At 52.5% G+C, this 18,556-nt stretch overlaps 2 protein-coding genes across 2 annotated transcripts; one reads left to right on the plus strand and one right to left on the minus strand.

Moving 5' to 3' along the window:
* Positions 1 to 817: 817 nt before the first annotated feature.
* Positions 818 to 3,084, plus strand: LOC149809721 (E3 ubiquitin-protein ligase RGLG5-like). Its single transcript, XM_089994656.1, has 4 exons — positions 818 to 995; positions 1,667 to 2,004; positions 2,241 to 2,396; positions 2,731 to 3,084. The coding sequence occupies exons 1-4, from the start codon at positions 818 to 820 to the stop codon at positions 3,082 to 3,084; spliced, it is 1,026 nt and encodes a 341-aa protein (XP_089850782.1).
* Positions 3,085 to 12,167: 9,083 nt separating this feature from the next.
* Positions 12,168 to 14,865, minus strand: LOC149809722 (3-dehydroquinate synthase). The gene is given in 5 exon segments (XM_089994658.1): positions 12,168 to 12,471; positions 13,210 to 13,388; positions 13,861 to 14,061; positions 14,489 to 14,553; positions 14,556 to 14,865. Coding segments are annotated over 5 exon segments (1,059 nt in total).
* Between the last annotated feature and the right edge of the window lie 3,691 nt (positions 14,866 to 18,556).

An 18,556-nucleotide genomic window follows, 5' to 3' on the forward strand; every position in this document is an offset into this window, starting at 1 on the left:
TAACTGCGGCCTGCTTGCAGTTGCGGTTGCGGATGGCACATTTGCCTGTACTGTGTCATGCACACCGCGCACGTGGTGTTGGAAATGCCTTACCGAGCACTCGTGCATACGACGCGAGCGAAAAACAGGCCAGCTGAATCTATGAAACCCACGGAGATATAACTGATTTAGTTATTTGTGGGATCGTTCCAAGTACTTGCCACCATACGTCGAAGGACGATCAGTACCCTATGAGCATTTGTGCAACTACAAGGGTAAATGTCCGGCATTAACATAGCAAGCATACGCAGCAGTAGTTTTTTGCATAGTAGTTGTTGTGTAACATGCAAACATGCACCGCGCTTGTCTCTGTGGCAAATTGACACGATCAATTCCAGTAATGCGGCAACGTCATACCATTTTTCATGTCAGAATGTAGAACACCAGCTGGCCTCCATGGATGCAGAGACACGCTACAGAATTGATAGCCATATAAGTAAGAAGTTTATGACTACATTGCCTGCAAGGTAGACAGTGACACTGTCAGTGTCATAAACGTTCTTGGATGAGTCGACCCGGATAGGCATAAGCGGGTTCTCGGCAGGTGCCTAATACCTGCGTTGTTGGATCAGTCAGCAAAGTCACGCGTCGACGACTTGATATATTGCCCTGTGTGCATAGACAAAACGACTGTTACATTGCTAATAGTTGGGCCAACAATACATTTCGTAAATTTCATTTCTGTTGCCTACTTGCAGCAGAAGTTTATCGTCAACGCTCCTGCCAGTTCGAAGGTTTGCCGCACTTTGCCACGTTTAGCGGCCTTCATTTTATTGGAATGGGTAACAAAACGTCAACTGCGCGTTCGAAGACGTTCCGTAAGAACCCGGATATCTACGAGAGCATTGAAGAGGTACAAGATGCGTTGCGGAAATCAGGCCTCGAGAGTAGCGATCTGATGATATTCGTCGACTTCACCAAGAGTAATGAGTGGAGTGGCGCTTCCAGCTTCGGAGGTGTGCCCTACTGCTCGGCAAGTGGCACCCCTATGCAGTAGTCCTGTTTCTCCCTGCGTTAGGGGAGCCCAAGTGCGTGTGTGCTTCGTTGGTCACTCAAAATACACATACAATGTGTTGTTGATTATTTGCCTCTCCGAAGGCGCCTGTTTGCGATAACCGTGGCTGTGGAAGTCTGCCGTTGATACTGCGTCACGATGAGCTGGTTCACCGATTGCTTGTCACATGCATCTGGTCTACCTTCCTTTTGTGGTTACAGTTATGTCATGCGTGCCAGTGCCATTGTTTTGGTGCGGGTAACGCAAGTATCTCGCTCACCGATGCACCTTCGTGGCAAGTTACCAATCCCAAACGTTCCGCTATGGACATTTGCACCTGTTGCGTTGGTTGGGAAAGGTGTTTGGGGAATCAATTATCATGGCTAGCTTTCCATAGATGGTGCGACGCTGAAGCGAAGTGTTTGTATGGCTCCGTCCATGCGTCAACCGACAGCGACGAGTGGGTGTCAAGTTCTCTCCACTTGTGCCTTGTTATTCCATTTTCAGATCACTGTGTGCTGTGCAATTGCTAACGAGCACAGCACGCCGCAGTGCTCGCGCGGACCTCGACAAGTTTATCAGAAATATCACGGAGGTGATGGCGCCTTCACGCCCAGCTTTATTGGTGTGCAGGGCGTTCTCTGCACGCATTGAACGCAGGCGTGCCCAACCCTTACCAGCAAGTGATCACCATCACTTGTCGCACACTGGCCGCGTTCGACGACGACCGTATAATCCCCTCGTTTGGTTTCGGTGACGCCCAGACGCGGGCCACGGGCCTGTTCAGCTTCTTACCGAATGAGAGGCCTGTGCACGAGTTCCACAACATTCTGAAGGCATACGATGAGATCGCTGGAAACGTCAGCCTGTCCGGTGGAACCAGCTTTGCGCCGGCGATAAACAAGGCCATCGACATCGTGATCAAGTCAGGCTACCGGTACCACATCGCCGTCATAATTGCTGATGGACAGGTGCGCAACATGCCATGCAGTGTGTGCGGGACACACACGCTACTCAAGCGCTACCACGCTTGCGTGCGATCTGCCGAATGGCTTGATGGATGCAAGGGCTCCAAACCCCCGGGCCCCAAACTGCAGCGATAAGGCAGGATGCCTAATATTCATGCTGGTCTACATCCACAGATCCCTTTGGGAAGAACGTTTCCTTGATATTCCTCGCCATCTTATCGCTGTTTTGATGCTTGCAGGTCAGCCCAGAGTGCATGAAGGACACGGTAGACGCGATCGTGCGGGCGAGTTATTACCCGTTGTCCATCATCATGGTGGGTGTTGGTGACGGCCCTTGGGAAGACATGCAAAACTTCGATGACAACCTCCCTGTCAGGAGGTTTGACAACTTCCAGGTACGTTGCTCCTGGTTGGCTTGAGTCACCGTCAAGTCGCCTCCACACGCCAACACACGCATCATCTCGTCCGCATCCCGCTTTTTATTTATACTCTCAGTGGTTTGCGCACTCAGCATGCTGGTGATGGGAAAAAGCAGGAGGAGCTTGGTGCATCCCCCCTTTTTCTATGCATTGAGTGAAATGCACGAAACGCCTGATGCTTTGTGTGCCGCAATCAGGCAGCCCCATTTCTGGGTAGCGTATGCAAATGCTCTGGCTTGTTCCTGGGGTGTTCATTGAGGGCTTTTTCAGTGTGTGTGCGTTTGCTGAGAACAGGGGTCTGCCGCTGTAGTTTGTCAACTTCACGGAGATGATGATGCGCGCCAGCAAGTGTGGCTTCTCCGCCGAGAAGTGTGAGGCGTACTTTGCAACCAACGCGCTCATGGAGGTGCCTGCTCAGTGCGTTCCTTCTTCTTGTTTAGGACATCTTCCACATCTTGCACGACAAAACACAACAGTTGTTTTCAATTCTTCAGTGCCCATTTTTCTGTGCTGTGGTGCCTTGAGGACTGCTCCGGCTGTCAAGTCGCTGGCTCAAGCAGACTGCACCATGGGTTACAGTAGATGTAGGTGGGCGAGGATTGATTGGCGGCAGTTGATGGCGAAACAAACCGCGCTGGTCCCAGAAGCGATCGCATCGCTCTAGAGAATTGCGTTCGCTTTGACGCAGGGGTTCCCTGAGAAACATGCCGTTGCAGGTACACTTTCATCAAGTTCAATCGCACGCCAGTCACAACATCCAAGTTACCCCGGATTGCCCCCACCCCTGTAAGGATTTACGATCCGCCGGCACACCGCAAGGCTTACGTCTATGCACCAGCCATTCCCTATACCAGCAACGGGAACTGGGCCTCAACCGGAAACGACATGCTCTCCTGTAATCGCCTCGTGTAATGCCCCGCCATATTCTGTTCCCAGGCCTTCTTTGGACACCTACGTTGGTTACATGGGCAAAGCCAATGAACAGAATGGCTTAAAACGGCTTCCCGACGTCATCTCATCTTGTTGGTTGCAGGTTCAAATCGGCTAGAGAGCTCAAGTTGGCTTCAATCCCAGCGCCCCCGTCCCAAAGGCCACCGCCTATTAAAGTATTCCAGCCTCCAACCCCGGTGCACCCCTCTGCAAGGGCTGCCAACAATAGGCAATAACCTATAATAGAGCGGGCGCAGATCACATGGCGATCATGCGAATGTGACTCGTGCTTTCTGCCCCGCCTGCACTTCTGCATGATGCACCCAGCCATTGGTGCACAACTTGGCAAGTATCTGTTGGTTGTCTACCTGCATTGTTGAGGTTTGCGGGAAATATTCACTCCCTCAACCTTCCATGTTGTCTTTTATGCAATTGTCAGTTGCAAGCGACCTGCCCATCGTCGACTTGGCTGGCGCATCTGATATGTTCACTCCATAGAGCGCTTCTGTGAGTAGCGCCAGGCAATCCCACACATGTATTGCTGCGTTGAATGTGACTCCCCTTCTCTGTCGACATGTTTCTTGCTGCCTTGCACACCTGCTCGCAGTTTTGCGAGAATTCAGGTTTAACGCGATCGACAGAAGTGTAACATACTAAGCAAGGCACCCTTGACTGTTGATGGTTATTGCTAGCCTTGTTGAGGCCCATGGATGGACATGCATTCTGCACCGATCGTGGCCATGATCATGATCCGCATCGACGCGGGCTGTAACGCTTTGACGATGGAATCAGCAATTTGCGTAAGCGTATGACAGCCTGTCGGACCGGGCTGACCTCGCATCCATGGCATGCCTAGAATCTCATTTTAACCTGAATGCCCGGTGTCCTGTTTGCTGCCTGCTACGTAAGGGCGCACGTCAATGTATCTTGGCACTACGTGCACTTGTGCGTGACGTTACTCGCTGCCTTCAGCTATATCAGGTCGAAACCGTAACGCGCCTCTGACGCGTTTCCCGCGTCAGATGCGGCAATTTCCGAAGCAACGTCCGTATTGCCTTAAAAAGAGAACGTGCGTGCTTTTTCGAACTTATCCAGAATTTTTTCTGGATACGTTACTATCGATTCATTGATTGAATTCTTGATTTGTTTGGCATCGAATTCAACCTTGCAAGACGAATGCAAGTGTGGGTGCTTATCGCTGCCGGGGCGCTCATTGTACGGAAAGCCAGGTGCCTTGCCAGGTTGGGTTTCGACCCCCATTTGTGTCCCCAGAACATGCAGTTATGGGCATCTGGACCCTCAAATCAAACGGTCTGACGAAGCGTCGCTTGCCAAGTGACTCTAACGAGGCTGCAGGAAGGTTTCCAACAGTGGCCACTCTACCTTCTGCACTATCAAAGACTCGTACGAAAGTCTGCCCCAGGTCCATGGGGCTCTGAGGGCACAGGGCCTTGAGAGCTCCGACCTCATCCTCTTCATTGACTTTACCAACGCAACGAATGGCAGGGACATCAAGTTTCCGAGGCACGTCCCAACGCAGCCTCCACCTCCTCAGCTTTACCTCAAGTTATCGGCTAGTTACCGGCCTTAAATGGACGTTAGCGCATGTTCATGTGCAGCCCCTTGACTCAGTTTGTTAGCTCGTTTTGGGATGTCATGGTTCGCCTACCTCCCAATTATCTAACACAGCCCAACCCGTTTGCAAGTTATGGCAGTGCAGTTGCGAGGAATGCATTTCCTGTCATCTCACAGTGGTGACACATTGCACTGGCTATTCCGAGTGCCTGGCAAATGCATGGCACTGAATGCCTCAGATGCGTCATGAGATACCATCGCACCAGCGCAGTTCATAAGGGCGAGGATGCAAATGAAGAAAGCGTTGCATCCTCTGGTTCCTGGTTCTGATACATGCCATTGTTCACGTGGATCAGGGCTGAATTTGCCACATGGGGGATGCCTGTGAAGGAAGACCTTGATTCATTGAGTGCATTGCCCATTACGCTGTGTCAAAGGAAGGCACCGTCTACCCAGTGTTTCGCCAGACCCTGTCGTTTTGCATGTCCAGATGCCCGAACATGAACGGTTATTTCAGGACAGAAATGGTGGTCGAAAACCATTCTGGCAAAGCACTGCGTCTGCTTTGCGGTCCATTGCTCCTTGTGTAGCGGAGCCCTTGCAAAGGCTTGCTGTGCTGCAGGCCGATGTTTACACGCTCTTACCGCAGGCTTCCCAACCCATACCAGCAGGTGATCAGCATCATATGCAAAACCCTCGCGGCTTTTGACGACGATCAGATCGTCCCGGCTTACGGATTTGGAGATGCCCAGTCGCGACACACTGGCCGCTTCAGTTTCCTGCCCAATGACACACCTGTGCACGGGCTCTGGAACCTATTGGAGGCATACTCAAGAATCGCGTCGTCTGTGTGCCTTTCTGGCGGCACCAGCTTTGCGCCTGCCATTGACAAAGCCGTTGACGTTGTCGTTCAGTCGGGCTTCTTGTTCCACATAGCTGTGATTGTTGTTGCAGACTGCCAGGTTTGCTTTCTCACAGCGACTCGAAGCATGGCAGCAGCTCACCACCAGCCTCTTTAATCATCCACATGTTTTGCACATGCTCACGTCCGAGTCACACCATCGAGGGCTTTGGCTGCATTGCATTGTTCTTTGGGGTGCAGTAAATCCTCTGCGACTTCAGTCACATAGTGACGTTAGTTTGATATTGCCCTTGTGCCCTTGTTTTCAAGTTTCTAATGCACAATTCTTAGGTGGACATCGCTTTGTCACTGCTAGCAAATTCTCTGCGCTGGGCAGAGGATTGTGTGGCACTTTCAACTTGACCGGCACTCATCTCAAAGCAAGTCGCAGATGTGGCACCTTGGCTGCCGGCGGTTGCACATGCAGGTGTCGCCTGAGTGCATGCGCGACACCGTCGATGCCATCGCAAGAGCGAGCCACTTTCCACTGTCCATTGTCATGGTGGGGGTAGGCGATGGCCCATGGGATGACATGGTGACATTTGACAACGAGTTGCCAAGGCGCAAGTTTGACAACTTTCAGGCACAGCTTCACTTCTTTCTGATATACTGGCCTGGCGTTCCCATGTACATCAATCATCCATGTTGCCCTGTGAGACCTGTGGGCTAACTTTTTGGCAGTGTTCGTATCTGGAACCGTCTTACGGTGTTCCAGCTTCAAACGCATGCTTATGTCATGAAAAGGGGCACTCGCCACCTCCCTAACGATGCATCTCGCTGCACAAAGCATCAAAAGGCCTAACAAATCTGACGTTTATGCATACGTATCATCATCCAGATACACCTCCTAAAATGAATGTGCGATGTCTCATTCGCTCTGACTTCACAGGCGTATGTGATCCTCTAGTTCATTCATGCATACGTTGTGAACACATTTGCAACTCATATGCAAAGCTTGCGTCAAAGTCAGCCCTTGATTGGATGTGTCCTTGAACCATTGCACCATTCATTCCGGGATGTGGGTATGCTGTGTTTACTGGGTCGGCCAGTGTGAAATGACGCCGTTGGGAGTGGTTCTGTTTCTTATGTTGTTTGGTGACAACAGATTTGTTTGGTGAACTTCAGTGACGTCGTGGTATAGAATGCAGCTCGTCAACTTCACACAGATGATGCGCAATGCAAGCCGCCTGGATACAGCGCAGAAAGTGTGAAGCTTGCTTCTCGTTGCAAGCTCTCATGGAGATCTCCGAGCAGTGCGCTCTTTCCAAACACCAAATTGTCGTGACCTTCGGCAACATGTGTACACCATCGACAAGTGCCAGGATCAGCCTTTTCCCCAAAAATAAAAATGTGCTGGAATGTATGGTTCTGACGGCAGTCTCTTTCTGTTGATGTTGTTCAGGATGCGTGCAGCACCTCAAAGCAAACTTGAAGGCGGCACGAGTGCACTTTGCAGGTACCGCTTGGTGAAGCATTTGCGCTTGATGAGCAAACCGCGCCTCCTGCACATGCTATCGCCCCAACTGTGACGGTTTGGCCGCCCCGAACGGCATCAAGGACTAAAGTCTTGTTTGGACCCTCGATTTTTTTTAAGATGGCCCTCCACAATGTCGCACGACCACCATCAACAAGCGATGTGCAGGGTTCAGGAACTGACAAGTACTTCGCTAGTGCCGGCAGACTGCAAACAACGGTCTTCTTTGCATTGTGCCTGAGTGCCCTCTCATGTGACCAGGCCGTGGTGTGGAAATTGGCAATCTCCTTGGCAACGTCTACTATCAGTTACAATGCCCAGTGTAGAGCAATGTACATGGGCCTGTCAGATGGAAGTTGCAACGGTGCATGCATGGTTGCTTGCCCCAGCAAGGACATGACGTCTTCCGCAAGAAAAAACATTGGCTTTTTGCTCCACAGCATGGTCACAAAGGTTGCTCCCTGATGGGGAATCAATCAAACCGATTCCTTTCCTTTCATGACACAACTACACCAACTACCGAGTATGCATGCAATAATCACGGGGTCAAGCTGTCTGGACCATGATATCGGAGTCGTTGTCTGGGGCTGTGAGGATGGCCATGTCTCGTAACATTTTGCGCAAGTGCTTTTGCAGCTGCTGCAGCCCTGCAGTGTGTTCTGAAACAAGGGTGGACGCATTGCGCAAACTTTGCGAGTCGATCCACTCAGATGCTACTGACATGCTGGCCCAACGTTCCCCTGCAAGCTGACACATAGAGCTTCAGTGCCTGCTGTGGTTGCAGCAAATCAGGGAGTTGGCGATGAACATGGACAACAAGAAAGAAATAGCTTTTAAACCTGTCTGCTGTTATCATCGCTTCATGAGATGATCATCGCTGCCTGTCATGATCATCCAGCAGTACCGAGACTGAGTGCACCGCCTTGTCACGCCTTGAAATGCCAGAAAGCAGAAAACCCCTAGAGAAAACACACCGATTGGCGAGTGAGTCTATATGCATGTCAACGCCTATCACCGCCCTCCACACTTCCTTACATCATAAGAACGACGGTGAACCCAAGATGCCCTGATGCAACTAAAAACAGCGCATCAGTTGCGGCACAGGCTAAAGAAGGGGGCAGTCTTCTTCAGGAGAAGTGGAAATTAGGGGTCAGCGCGAAATTTGCGACCTTCAGTAGCAGAGGATGAGTGAAATTCAGTGAGCAAGTACAGCATAGAAATGCAGCCGAAACAGAACAGCTGGCACTTGTTAAAAGTGCGTCTACAAGTGAAAGCAGCAGTTTGTGGGTTTGGGTCACGATTATGAGTCGGGAGATGACGAGGGTAGGACTGATGCTGAACAATCTGCTGATAGCAGACGTCCTGAACAATGATACGGCAGCAAATAGCATACGCACCTGAAACTCCACAGCTGCGATGACGGCATCAGCGCGGTGCTTTAGGCCCTTGATGTGGTTGGGAGCGAGCTCAGCTGCGATGCGATCCAGCTGCTCTGACAGGAGGGCCATTGTGGCTCTGAGTGACTGGGTGTGAAGGCATTGCTGTAGTGAGCTTCCAAGGCATCCACATAACGAAGCACCTGCAGTCACAGCACGCCAAGAGTTGGGATGAAATCGCCACTGCAGACCCCTGGCATGTGCGTCAAGCGTTTTTAGAAGTAAAGAGCAGCACGCATTCTCAACTCGCTGCTCCGCATTGGCATGCACTTCACATTGATCTTCATCTGGCATTTGGCGACAAGCAAACGTGGCGCATGCCGCAGTTGCCTTGCTCCTGTCTACGTGCTTTGCACAAGATTGGAGAGCGTAGCATCTCTGCGTGTGGGCAGTTGACGCAAAGCCAGGCGGTATCGAATGCCACAATGCGATGCGGATGACAAGGTGATCTCGGAAGCGGCATTGAGTGCCAAGTCCTCCAGCGATAGACAATAAGGCCTCGTGTCTACTCTCACAGTGTCACCGTCAGTGATCACAACCCCTGGTGCTTCACAACGGTACATCATCAACACCGTCATCATGGCGGGTGTAAGCGGACCTGCAGTAGACGGTGGGCAAGGGCGGCGTGAACGCAGAGGATGCGGTGGGCGCGCTGCCGGAGCTCCTGCTGCTGCTCAGCGCAGATTTTCTGAGTAGTTGCGCGTAGCTCGCTGAGGTAGCCGCGGTTCTCATCAACGGCGGCGTCCTGCGATGCCTTGTGCGCCTTGAGCTGCGAGAAGCCTTGCAGGGCAACCGGCCAGAGGCCATCGGCATTGTTGGCCCCCCTGCTTTGCGTAGGGCGTGCTGCCAGATCTGCCTCGCTCACGTCCGGGGGCCGCTGCCGCATCGCGTTCGGGTCCACCACGTACAGTAGCAGCTTGGAAAACTTGTAGCCAGGCTGCCCTGACGTGAACCCTGCAGCACAATCATCACGGCGATTGGCGGTGCTTGACGCGTTCAGCGAAAATTAAGATCAAACCCACCAAACGAGAGCAGCAAGCGCAGGCATATCGAGCTGTGAGTACAAACATTTCATGGACACGAACTCGCTACAGTGCACTGGCCGAAGTCCCTTGGGCAGATTCCTGTCAGCGAAGTGCGCGCCTTCGGGACATGGTTTGTAGCCTGGTTGAATTTGCTTTGTTTGAGGCCTGGGTTGAGAAGGGATAGGCACCTGTATGTAGGCGCTGCAGCTCTTTGACCAGTGCCTGTTGCTCTTGCGCCACTTGCTGAGCCTGTGCGGCTGCTTGGACAGCCGGCCCCACTGGAGCGGAGCCTGCTGGGACGATGGCACCTGTTTGCATCTGTGCCTGCGAGCTGGAGGCACCGAACAGGCCGCCCCCCATTGCTTGGCGCCGCCCAAACAACCCTACCCCCGGTGTTGGCTGGTGCGCCGAATAGCCCCCCCCCAGAGTTAGCAGGCGCTCCAAACAGCCCCCCGCCCGTACTTGCCAGCGTGCCAAACAGCCCCCCCCGGGTGTTGGCTGGTGTCCCAAATAGCCCCCCCCCAGTGCTTGCTGGCTGCGCCAAATAGCCCCCCGCCCGTGCTTGCTGGCACGCCAAATAGACCACCCCCGGTGCTTGCGGGGTCCCGAAGAGCCCACCACCCGTGCTGGGTGCGGCGCCAAACAGGCCCCCCTCCTGTGTTTGGTGCTGCTCCGAACAATCCCCCTCCGGTATTCGGCGTTGCGCCGAATAGGCCGCCTCCTGTGCTTGGCGTTGCTCCGAATAAGCCGCCGCCTGTGCTTGCTGGCGCACCTGCATGCTTCGCCAAGTGTTTTCGGCAATTTCAAGAATCGTCACATGCGTACTTCCTTCCTTGTGATTTGCTCACAGGTGAACATTGTCAAGATTGGCAAATGCGTTTCTCCTGTTCGTTCTGCTCCATATGAACCAGAGAATTCAAGTGATTCACAAGTGATGCACATTCAAAAAGCCAACATCAACCACATCGTAACAAACATCTGGGATCTGTTCTATGATAAACCCATTGCTGGAAATCTGTTCTATGATAGACACAGTGCTGGAAATCCGCACCAAACAGTCCACCACTGGGTGTGCTGGCACCAAACAGCCCTGGTGTACTTGTGGCGCCACCGAAGAGACCACCAGGAGACTGTGCAGCCGCTGACGAGCCAAAGATACTCTGAGAAGATGCAGCCCCGAATGGAGATGCCCCAAACAATCCCGGGGTTGCAGGCTTGCTGCCCCAAAACCTGAAGCCGGCTGCTGCGCCTGCAAAGGCAAAATGTAACGTGCAGATCTAAAAATCTCGACAGTCCTGCCAGTGAGTGGCCTTTTTACGGCTTCCGCCTCTGGCACTGTGCCGATATACATCTCAACCCTATGAACTACAGAGTTTCCCTCCGTATCCCCTCCACACACTCGACCGTCAAAGCAGCATGAGCATATGCAAAGGTATGACACAACCTCTTTTTCCGTCAAGAGTATGCTGCTCCACCGACTTCGCTCCTCAGCAGGTTCAAACATCGCAGCTGCGGGCCAGTGACTTCAGAACAAACTATGCAGCCATGATTTGCAGCAGACAACCAAAAATTCTCGTGTTGTCAATGAAAGTCGCTTCGCTTTGTCAGGAACGGGATAATTCGCATATCCTCACAAGTGCACCTCCGCTGATGATCACTGGAACACGCACTGGCATCAGAAACACCGCGATCAAGAGATCGGTCAGCAAGGATTAGATTGTGACGTCGCACCGGCTGGCGAACATACTATGCGGAATGTGCCACACAGTCTCTCAATCACGCGAAGCGCCCGCAAATAGCAGCGTCACTGGCCTTCTTGGCCACAAGACACACGCGAAACTTCACCAGCTCATGTAATCTGTGAGGAGCCGATTTCGGTGACGAGCGGCAAAGCATGCAAGGTGCGACGATGGACGCCCAAACTCAGCATGCGAGCAATTCAACAGAATGCACCATGCTATGCAAGAAAATAACGCTATGTGCTCAGTTGCAAGGTACAGAAACTCGCATAGGCAATGTGATCCTATGAGAGTTACATCCATCGTGCAAAGACACCCCGGAATTCAGGTCCAGCTAGATAGCTATTTGCAGCCAAATAGGTAGCTGGATTTTCTGGCTACTGCAGCTGGCAGCTGTCCGGGACACCGTTGGGCATCTGCCGGACAACCTGCCGCAATAATAGGACCGTGACGAATGACACAACAGAGACCTACTTTGAACTTTGAAACTCCAAGTGCTGGTTGGTCAACTATTCTCTGCAAACAAGTTTCTATCCAAATGCCTGAAGAGGTCATCTATCGTTTGGGCGTGCTGCTTTAGGTGCCCCAGCCTGGGGCCCAGGCAGGAAACATGCTGCGTAGGACCCGTGGCAGCCGCACCTTGCATACAAATCATCGCAAAAAGGCATCACCGCTCGCTGATGCTTTCTTCGATCCTCATTCCCGTATGCCGTCCAGTATCTTGTATCAGGCAGTACAGTTTATCGCCGGCGCGCATATTTGTCACAGGTGTGGCCTGCCAGCTAGAATTATTCTCAACGGAGCTGGATGATGCCGTTGGCCGATCCAAGAGTGCTTGCTTTGTGCAAGATGGTCCAACGAGCTTGACCGTTTCAGCATTTTGCACCATGATGGAGTGCTCCCGGCCATCCGGAGTTTTGACTGACACCATAACAAGAGGGCGGACCTCCACCTGCAGAGGGGCACCAGGCCTAAAAAAATCACACTGCCAATGAGTTCAATGAGTTCAATTGTTCCCATAGCATGCCTCCTGTTTGCGGCCCTGCAGTCAGGAACCCAAGCAGAAAGGAGCGAGATCGCTCAGGATCCAACCGTTTACCTGGCAGCACGAACCCTGTAAGAGCCCGCATGTCCTACGAAGCGTCAGTACGTCCATCATCAGCATTTATTATAGATCAAGGCAATAAGCTGGCATCACAAGTTCTAGGGAGTTCGCGGAGGAGCCGCGCTTCCTCCGCGTGGACACACATGACGCTCTGGAGGTGGAGTAATGATGCTGTGTAACCCAGGCCTGGGATGTCAGCTGCGCTGATATTCTGGCATATGAAGACGTACCCAACAGATAGGGTTAGACGTCAAGCAGTTCATATGCCAACAAGGATGACTTGCTATCTTGTTGTGTGGTGATGCATCGTTTCACAAAACGACCAAATCCACATCGTCATTGGCAACTCCGTACTGCTTTGAAATCAGTGCTACCATTGCCATCACCTAAGGCAAGCATACCTGGATCAGCGCGTCTTTCCATACCCTGACCTGACATGTCTTCTTCTTTGTCTTGTACCTTGCAAGAAAGGAGATTGCCTAATAGCACATGGAGTTGCCTAGGTCCAAGTGGATGCGGCATTGTTGTGAAAGTAAGCATAACCAGAATACAACTCATCTCTCTGTACACAGAGCATAGAAGACTGCGGCGGTCATGTGCACACCTGCATCTTCCCACGATGACATTGCGTTGTCGTCCGTGTGCATCCACAACAACCACCTCACAGCCAGCTCGCAGCTCCGAGAGGTAGGCCGTCTTGTCTTGGCCGGCTTGAAGGTATGAGTGCACGGGGCCCGCGTTCACACGGAATGGCCGGCTGCTGATGTAGCTGCTTTCAGCGCACTGCACACCATGTCACATTAGCTCGTACATGATCACGTGCGCACGCGCTCCTCATTATGTTTACACACGTCTGTACTGGCCAAGCATGCGCCAGCCTGGCGGCCAGGCACAAGCACCATGGTTGTTGTTGCCTATGCATGTTGAAAACGCTTTCTTGGTGGTGTCACCACCAAGCGTTCACCACCGGTGAACGCTGGGGTGATGAGCATCGGTTTGACTTGCTTGACACTTCAGGACAGGCTTCGATCTATGCAGTAACTATTCTCAGAAGCATGTAGCCCAGTTGCAGGCTTGGAACAAACGGGAACACTGAAAGACCTACAAGATTTGGGCGTCAATGCAAGGCTGCCAGGCATAGTGCTGTCCACATGCTACATGTCCGTCCACAAGACAACAGCAATCCTATCAGGGCACCCCCCAAAGTACGAGACAAAGCCCGAGGGAAGCAGAGCTCGAGAAATCAACGGCACACCTCGGAGTGCACTAGAAACAGAGCTCGAGAGAAGTTGCCGGCGAGAAGGCCCTCTCCTGGCAGCAAGCTTGAGCACATGTCCACACACACCCTGTCACCCATGCCCAGTTTGTCCACGCTCGTCACCACTGCTTCTGTGAACTCAAAGGGGGTAGCTGCATCTCGTTCATGCTGCTTTAAATATGCTGCAAGCCTGCGTGTCTACGCACGGCACGCCAAACGCGTCAGACTTCGCCTCAATCAGCAACACAGCAAGCAACACAAGGTGCAAAGGATTCAAGAAACCCCCAACACGATGGGCGTTGCATATGTCCAATCACCCTGCTTCTGTTGCATGTACAAAGGTGTGGAGCACTCTGCACATGTACATGGTGCCACAGATTTGTAGCTTCACATTGTTGCTTGGTACTTGTCAGCCATGCTGGCCGGCTGTGAGACGAAAGCAGTGGATCACTGAGCAAGCCGCGTGCTGCAGTCTGTCCCATTGCAGGGAGGCAGTCACGAAAGACGGTGAATGACTCAACAGAAATCGTCAAAGCGCAAGCACTGTGCCAGTGAATTGTGTGTTTGGAATGGCCATTGCGTCGATGCCTTTGGTTTGAGGCTGAGTTTTTGACATTTTTGTTACATCATTGATTGGCACACGGACCTCTTGCGGGTTGTCTGTTCGCAGCACAACGCCGTGTGTGCCCACCTGAGCGCCTCCAAAAGCACCCTGGCATCTGCTGCAGTGTCTGCGTAAGCCAGGATCTTTGTTTTGGAGTTCTGGAACTTGGCAACGAGGCTCTCAGCTGAGATTATCGGCCACTCCGGGGCGTCCACCAACACGATGTCGTGCTCCTCCCAATCCCTGCAGCTTGCTGCACCTTCAAGAATGTGCCTGTCAAACCGGGCCAAGGCGGAAAACCTCAATGCCGCGGCATGCTTCCAGGCTGCATCCACACAAGCATGCGGAGGTTCATTGCTGGTGCTGGAATTTGGAGAACTGTAGCACTCCTTGGTCATATTCGTAACGATCTCTTACCACGACGTGACCGGATGTACTGGGGCAAGCATGACGTGAGTACAACAAGGCGTTTGTAGCGTGTGCATACGAACGGATTGATCAGTGTTCGACCAGTTCCCTGCTTGAGTCACCAGTTCGCAACCCTCGGCGTTGGAAGAGTTCCATCGGAGATTGTTCTCAACAGCACCCTTTCAGTTTAGGAAGACAAGTTGACGGAACTCATTTGCGATGGTTCCGGGGGCATACATACCGCGCCAACATTTCCTGCAAGGCGAGACCATCGGGAATCGGCACGTAAATTTGGTTGCAAGGACCAGTGAGCCCTACGTCATCCCTGTCATATTCCACTATACATTGACCGCTCGGAGCGTGGTCGCTTTGTTCGAGTCGCATCGCGGTTACGGCCGCCAAATTGCGCCATTCTTGCAGTCGCTCCTCGTCGGGTCTTCGCGCCAAGAACGTCGTAAACCCAGCCTCTACACTCGCCGTAAATACCTCCTGAAAACAGTCGATGGACTTCATGCGAAATGCAACAATTTCATAAGCTCGTGACCCAGTATATGATGTCGGAAGTTTATACACAAATCGAGCCCTTTCCGACAAGTACCATCCTTGATAGCCTTCCTTGATGTCAGTCAATGCTCGAACCCCGAAAAGTATTGAGTGAAGGTGAAACGGCAACACGGCCCCTACAATGGGTCGGGGGGTTGCACAAAGACGTGCTGTCCTCCAGCATTGACGTGGACAGCGATTGCAGAAAAGAGGTGTTCAGTACCTTTTCAGACGTCTCGATCCATACTATCTTACTTGATGCAATTTGACATCTTACGCGGGCAACGCTTAGGGACAAGCGGCTAGGCTTGCAGCGAAGGAAAGGCCTCAGGGTTCCTGTATGGCTTCTGACTATCGGGCGTGTCATGCTTCTATTCACTAGTTACACAGAGCTGAGGAACAGAAAAAAGTCAAATCAGCGAGAGCACCACTTTATAGCCAAATTTCCTGGCCAGGATCAGGGGTTTTGTGACATCGACTGATGTAAACGATGGCGGGAATACAATTCCATGCAACGACGACATGTCTATCGACGACGAGTAGCATGAGGCATTGCAAGGGCACGGCGCTTCCCAAGCGATTCTTTGGTTGAAACGCAGCCCTTCAGGATTGCACGAGTGTTGCTTTGGTCAGCATCGTTGTTGGGATATGTCATGGCACATTCTCACACCCCGCTGTCGAGCATGATGAAGCATGCTCCGCAGGACCCGTATGCTCTTGCAACTATTTGTGTGTTATCCGTTCTACTCGAGCCTTTGGTTTTTGTGCGCTTAGGGCGGCCGAACGGGTATAATGCCACAAGAGGTATTGCCCGCAGCTCCAATCGTCGCAATTCGTTTATTTCATCCTGAAAATCTGGAGAAAGATGCGCCTTTGAAGCTTTTGAAAGTGCCTTGCATGGAGGGCAGTTCACGATATCCTACTTATGCCATCGCTCGGGGCTCTGAACCCTGCCTAATGAGCCAGTCAGGGTGGGGCAAGAGTCGTGTTGAAGAGCAGGGGACATGGTTGGCGGTAGAGCATGCATCCCATGTTGACTCATCCACAGGCACGCTCCGGGGGGTGTGGATAGGTGGGAAGAGCGACGCACAGTGTAGGCCTGCCACCGTCATTCCCGAAGTGCACTGCCGACCAGCGGCCAACAAGGATACTTCAGGAAACACCACACACATGCAAGTTTTTCACTACTCATCAAAACTGTGTACAAGTCGCTTCTATCATCTGGGCAACTGCCAGCACCATCCATTCGGAGTAAACCAATGCAGTCTTGAAGCCCCACGTCCTTGGCCCTTGGCTTGGACTCACCCCAAGCCAGTACCAGCCAAGACAGCAATGCAGGAAGCCCTAGACTTCCTGAATGCATGCTCTCAACAGAAACTACGCAGCAAAGTCTTCGCAACTTTGCTGTGGCTGTTTACTGTCTTGTATGCACTGGTCTGCAACACCGCGGCAACCCCAAATAGTGCGACGTGCAAGCACATGGCTACAGCCAGGACGCTCGCTAGACGATGGGCATCCGTACAGCAGGTTCGACGAACGTGGCCCTGGACCAGCCACCCAGATGGCCTCGCATTTGTACAGGCGTGTGTGGCAGCGTCCATCTCATACGCATGTGCTTGGGCCCTGGCTGCGTGGCTGCTTCATCACGCGCGTTTTCAGTTGGATATTGTGGATTCTGCCTTCGAGAAGATGATGGTGCTCATACAGTGGTGTGATTGCTCCTGCACTGCAGCATGTGCTCATGTGGGCAGTGTCTTGGCAAGCACGAGAAAGTCTGTCCTTGTACAATGACACGAGGCTTGCACGCATGTTCTGTTGCAGCTTTCTTCTGAACGGCAATTCAAAGCAGCTTTGGTAGCATTATTCCCCGACTGGTCTCGCTGAATCTCAGGTTGACATGTAAAGGGGCCGCGTTATTTTTGTGCATCACACAGAGCACGTTGAATCTTCCCAAATACTGTCGCCGTTGTGTGCGAGAAGACCACAATTGTGTGTGGCTGTGGGTGTGTGGGTGGGGGCGGGGGGGGGGGGCGTCACACGGTGGCCAGCCGATGCTACCAACCAGCATTTGTTTGTGTCAGCGCTGCGCCTGTTGTCAAGATCATGCCTCAACGTGCCAGTGCACACATCGGCTGGTACGCTGCTGTTGCCCCATGCTGACATAGTCAATGCCTCTTGCAGGCTGAAAGGCGCTCCTGGAGGTCTGAAGCTGCACGAATCCACCGCAGCAGCTCTAGCAGGCCTTGTGTCAGTGCCGATGACAGCAAGCCGCAACATCATCAATCTGTACGCTGCACATGCCGCGGGTATAGCTCTAAATGCGCTTGTGCTGGCTGCGCGGGTCGGTGGCCTCACGCTCTTCTGCTCTCTTTTGGCGGACCTTGAGTGCCTGCTCACGCTGCCATTCCTTGCGTCGTACCTGTCGGTAGCTGCCTTGTTCAAATGGCAGCTGAAGGGCATTGTTTACACGTGGTGCATGCTACGAGGGACGGTGAATGCGCGCCTGGATCTACGACGGTCCCGCATCGTGCGCTCGTTCATGCCAAGCTTCCTCGCCCCGCCACTTGTAGACGCGTCCAAGGTATGTGACACTCTTGACCTCCTGCCCAAATGATACTTGGTCTCCTGAGATCGGTGCCTGTATTTGTGATGTGTATGTCTCAATGCTTTCCGTCTCCTGCAGCCTGTCGGCTTCTATCTAATTCATAGGATTTTTATCTGGTGCGTGTTCCTGACTGTCGCCCATGGAGGCTCTGTTATGTGTCTGACCAGAGTCCATTGTTCCGAAAACGTGGTTGCCTATAACAGAATGCTTGGCATTCATCTGACAGAAATTGCCTCATTCGTGACGCTATGTTGTCAGAGTTTGGCTTTGTGGTGTTTGCTCGGACAAAGCAGTGGATCTGTAGTGTTGCCATCGGGGTCTATTACCCATTGATTGCTGTGCAATGAAATGCAAAGGAATTTCTCGGGAATGGCGACATCATTCTCACGTCAGCCATGCTTGCTGGGCACTTGCTATGGAGGTGGAGCTCATCTTGGAGTGTGGCGAACCTGCAGGAGGATTATGAAGAGGTGATCATTGAGCAGCTGGTTGTGGGCGTGTTGTTGTTGGCTCCGCTGGTGGCGACACTGCCA

Source organism: Nuphar pumila, unplaced genomic scaffold (assembly GCF_984573655.1).
Source record: "Nuphar pumila unplaced genomic scaffold, dmNupPumi1.hap1.1 HAP1_SCAFFOLD_841, whole genome shotgun sequence".
Lineage (NCBI taxonomy): Eukaryota > Viridiplantae > Streptophyta > Magnoliopsida > Nymphaeales > Nymphaeaceae > Nuphar > Nuphar pumila.

Bases quoted from the DNA above. Each gene is read 5' to 3' on its own strand.
- LOC149809721 (XM_089994656.1), top strand. From the start codon at position 818: ATGGGTAACAAAACGTCAACTGCGCGTTCGAAGACGTTCCGTAAGAAC. The intron at 996-1,666 runs GTGTGCCCTACT...ATTGGTGTGCAG, and splicing joins TGGCGCTTCCAGCTTCGGAG to GGCGTTCTCTGCACGCATTG. The intron at 2,397-2,730 runs GTACGTTGCTCC...CTGCCGCTGTAG, and splicing joins GGAGGTTTGACAACTTCCAG to TTTGTCAACTTCACGGAGAT.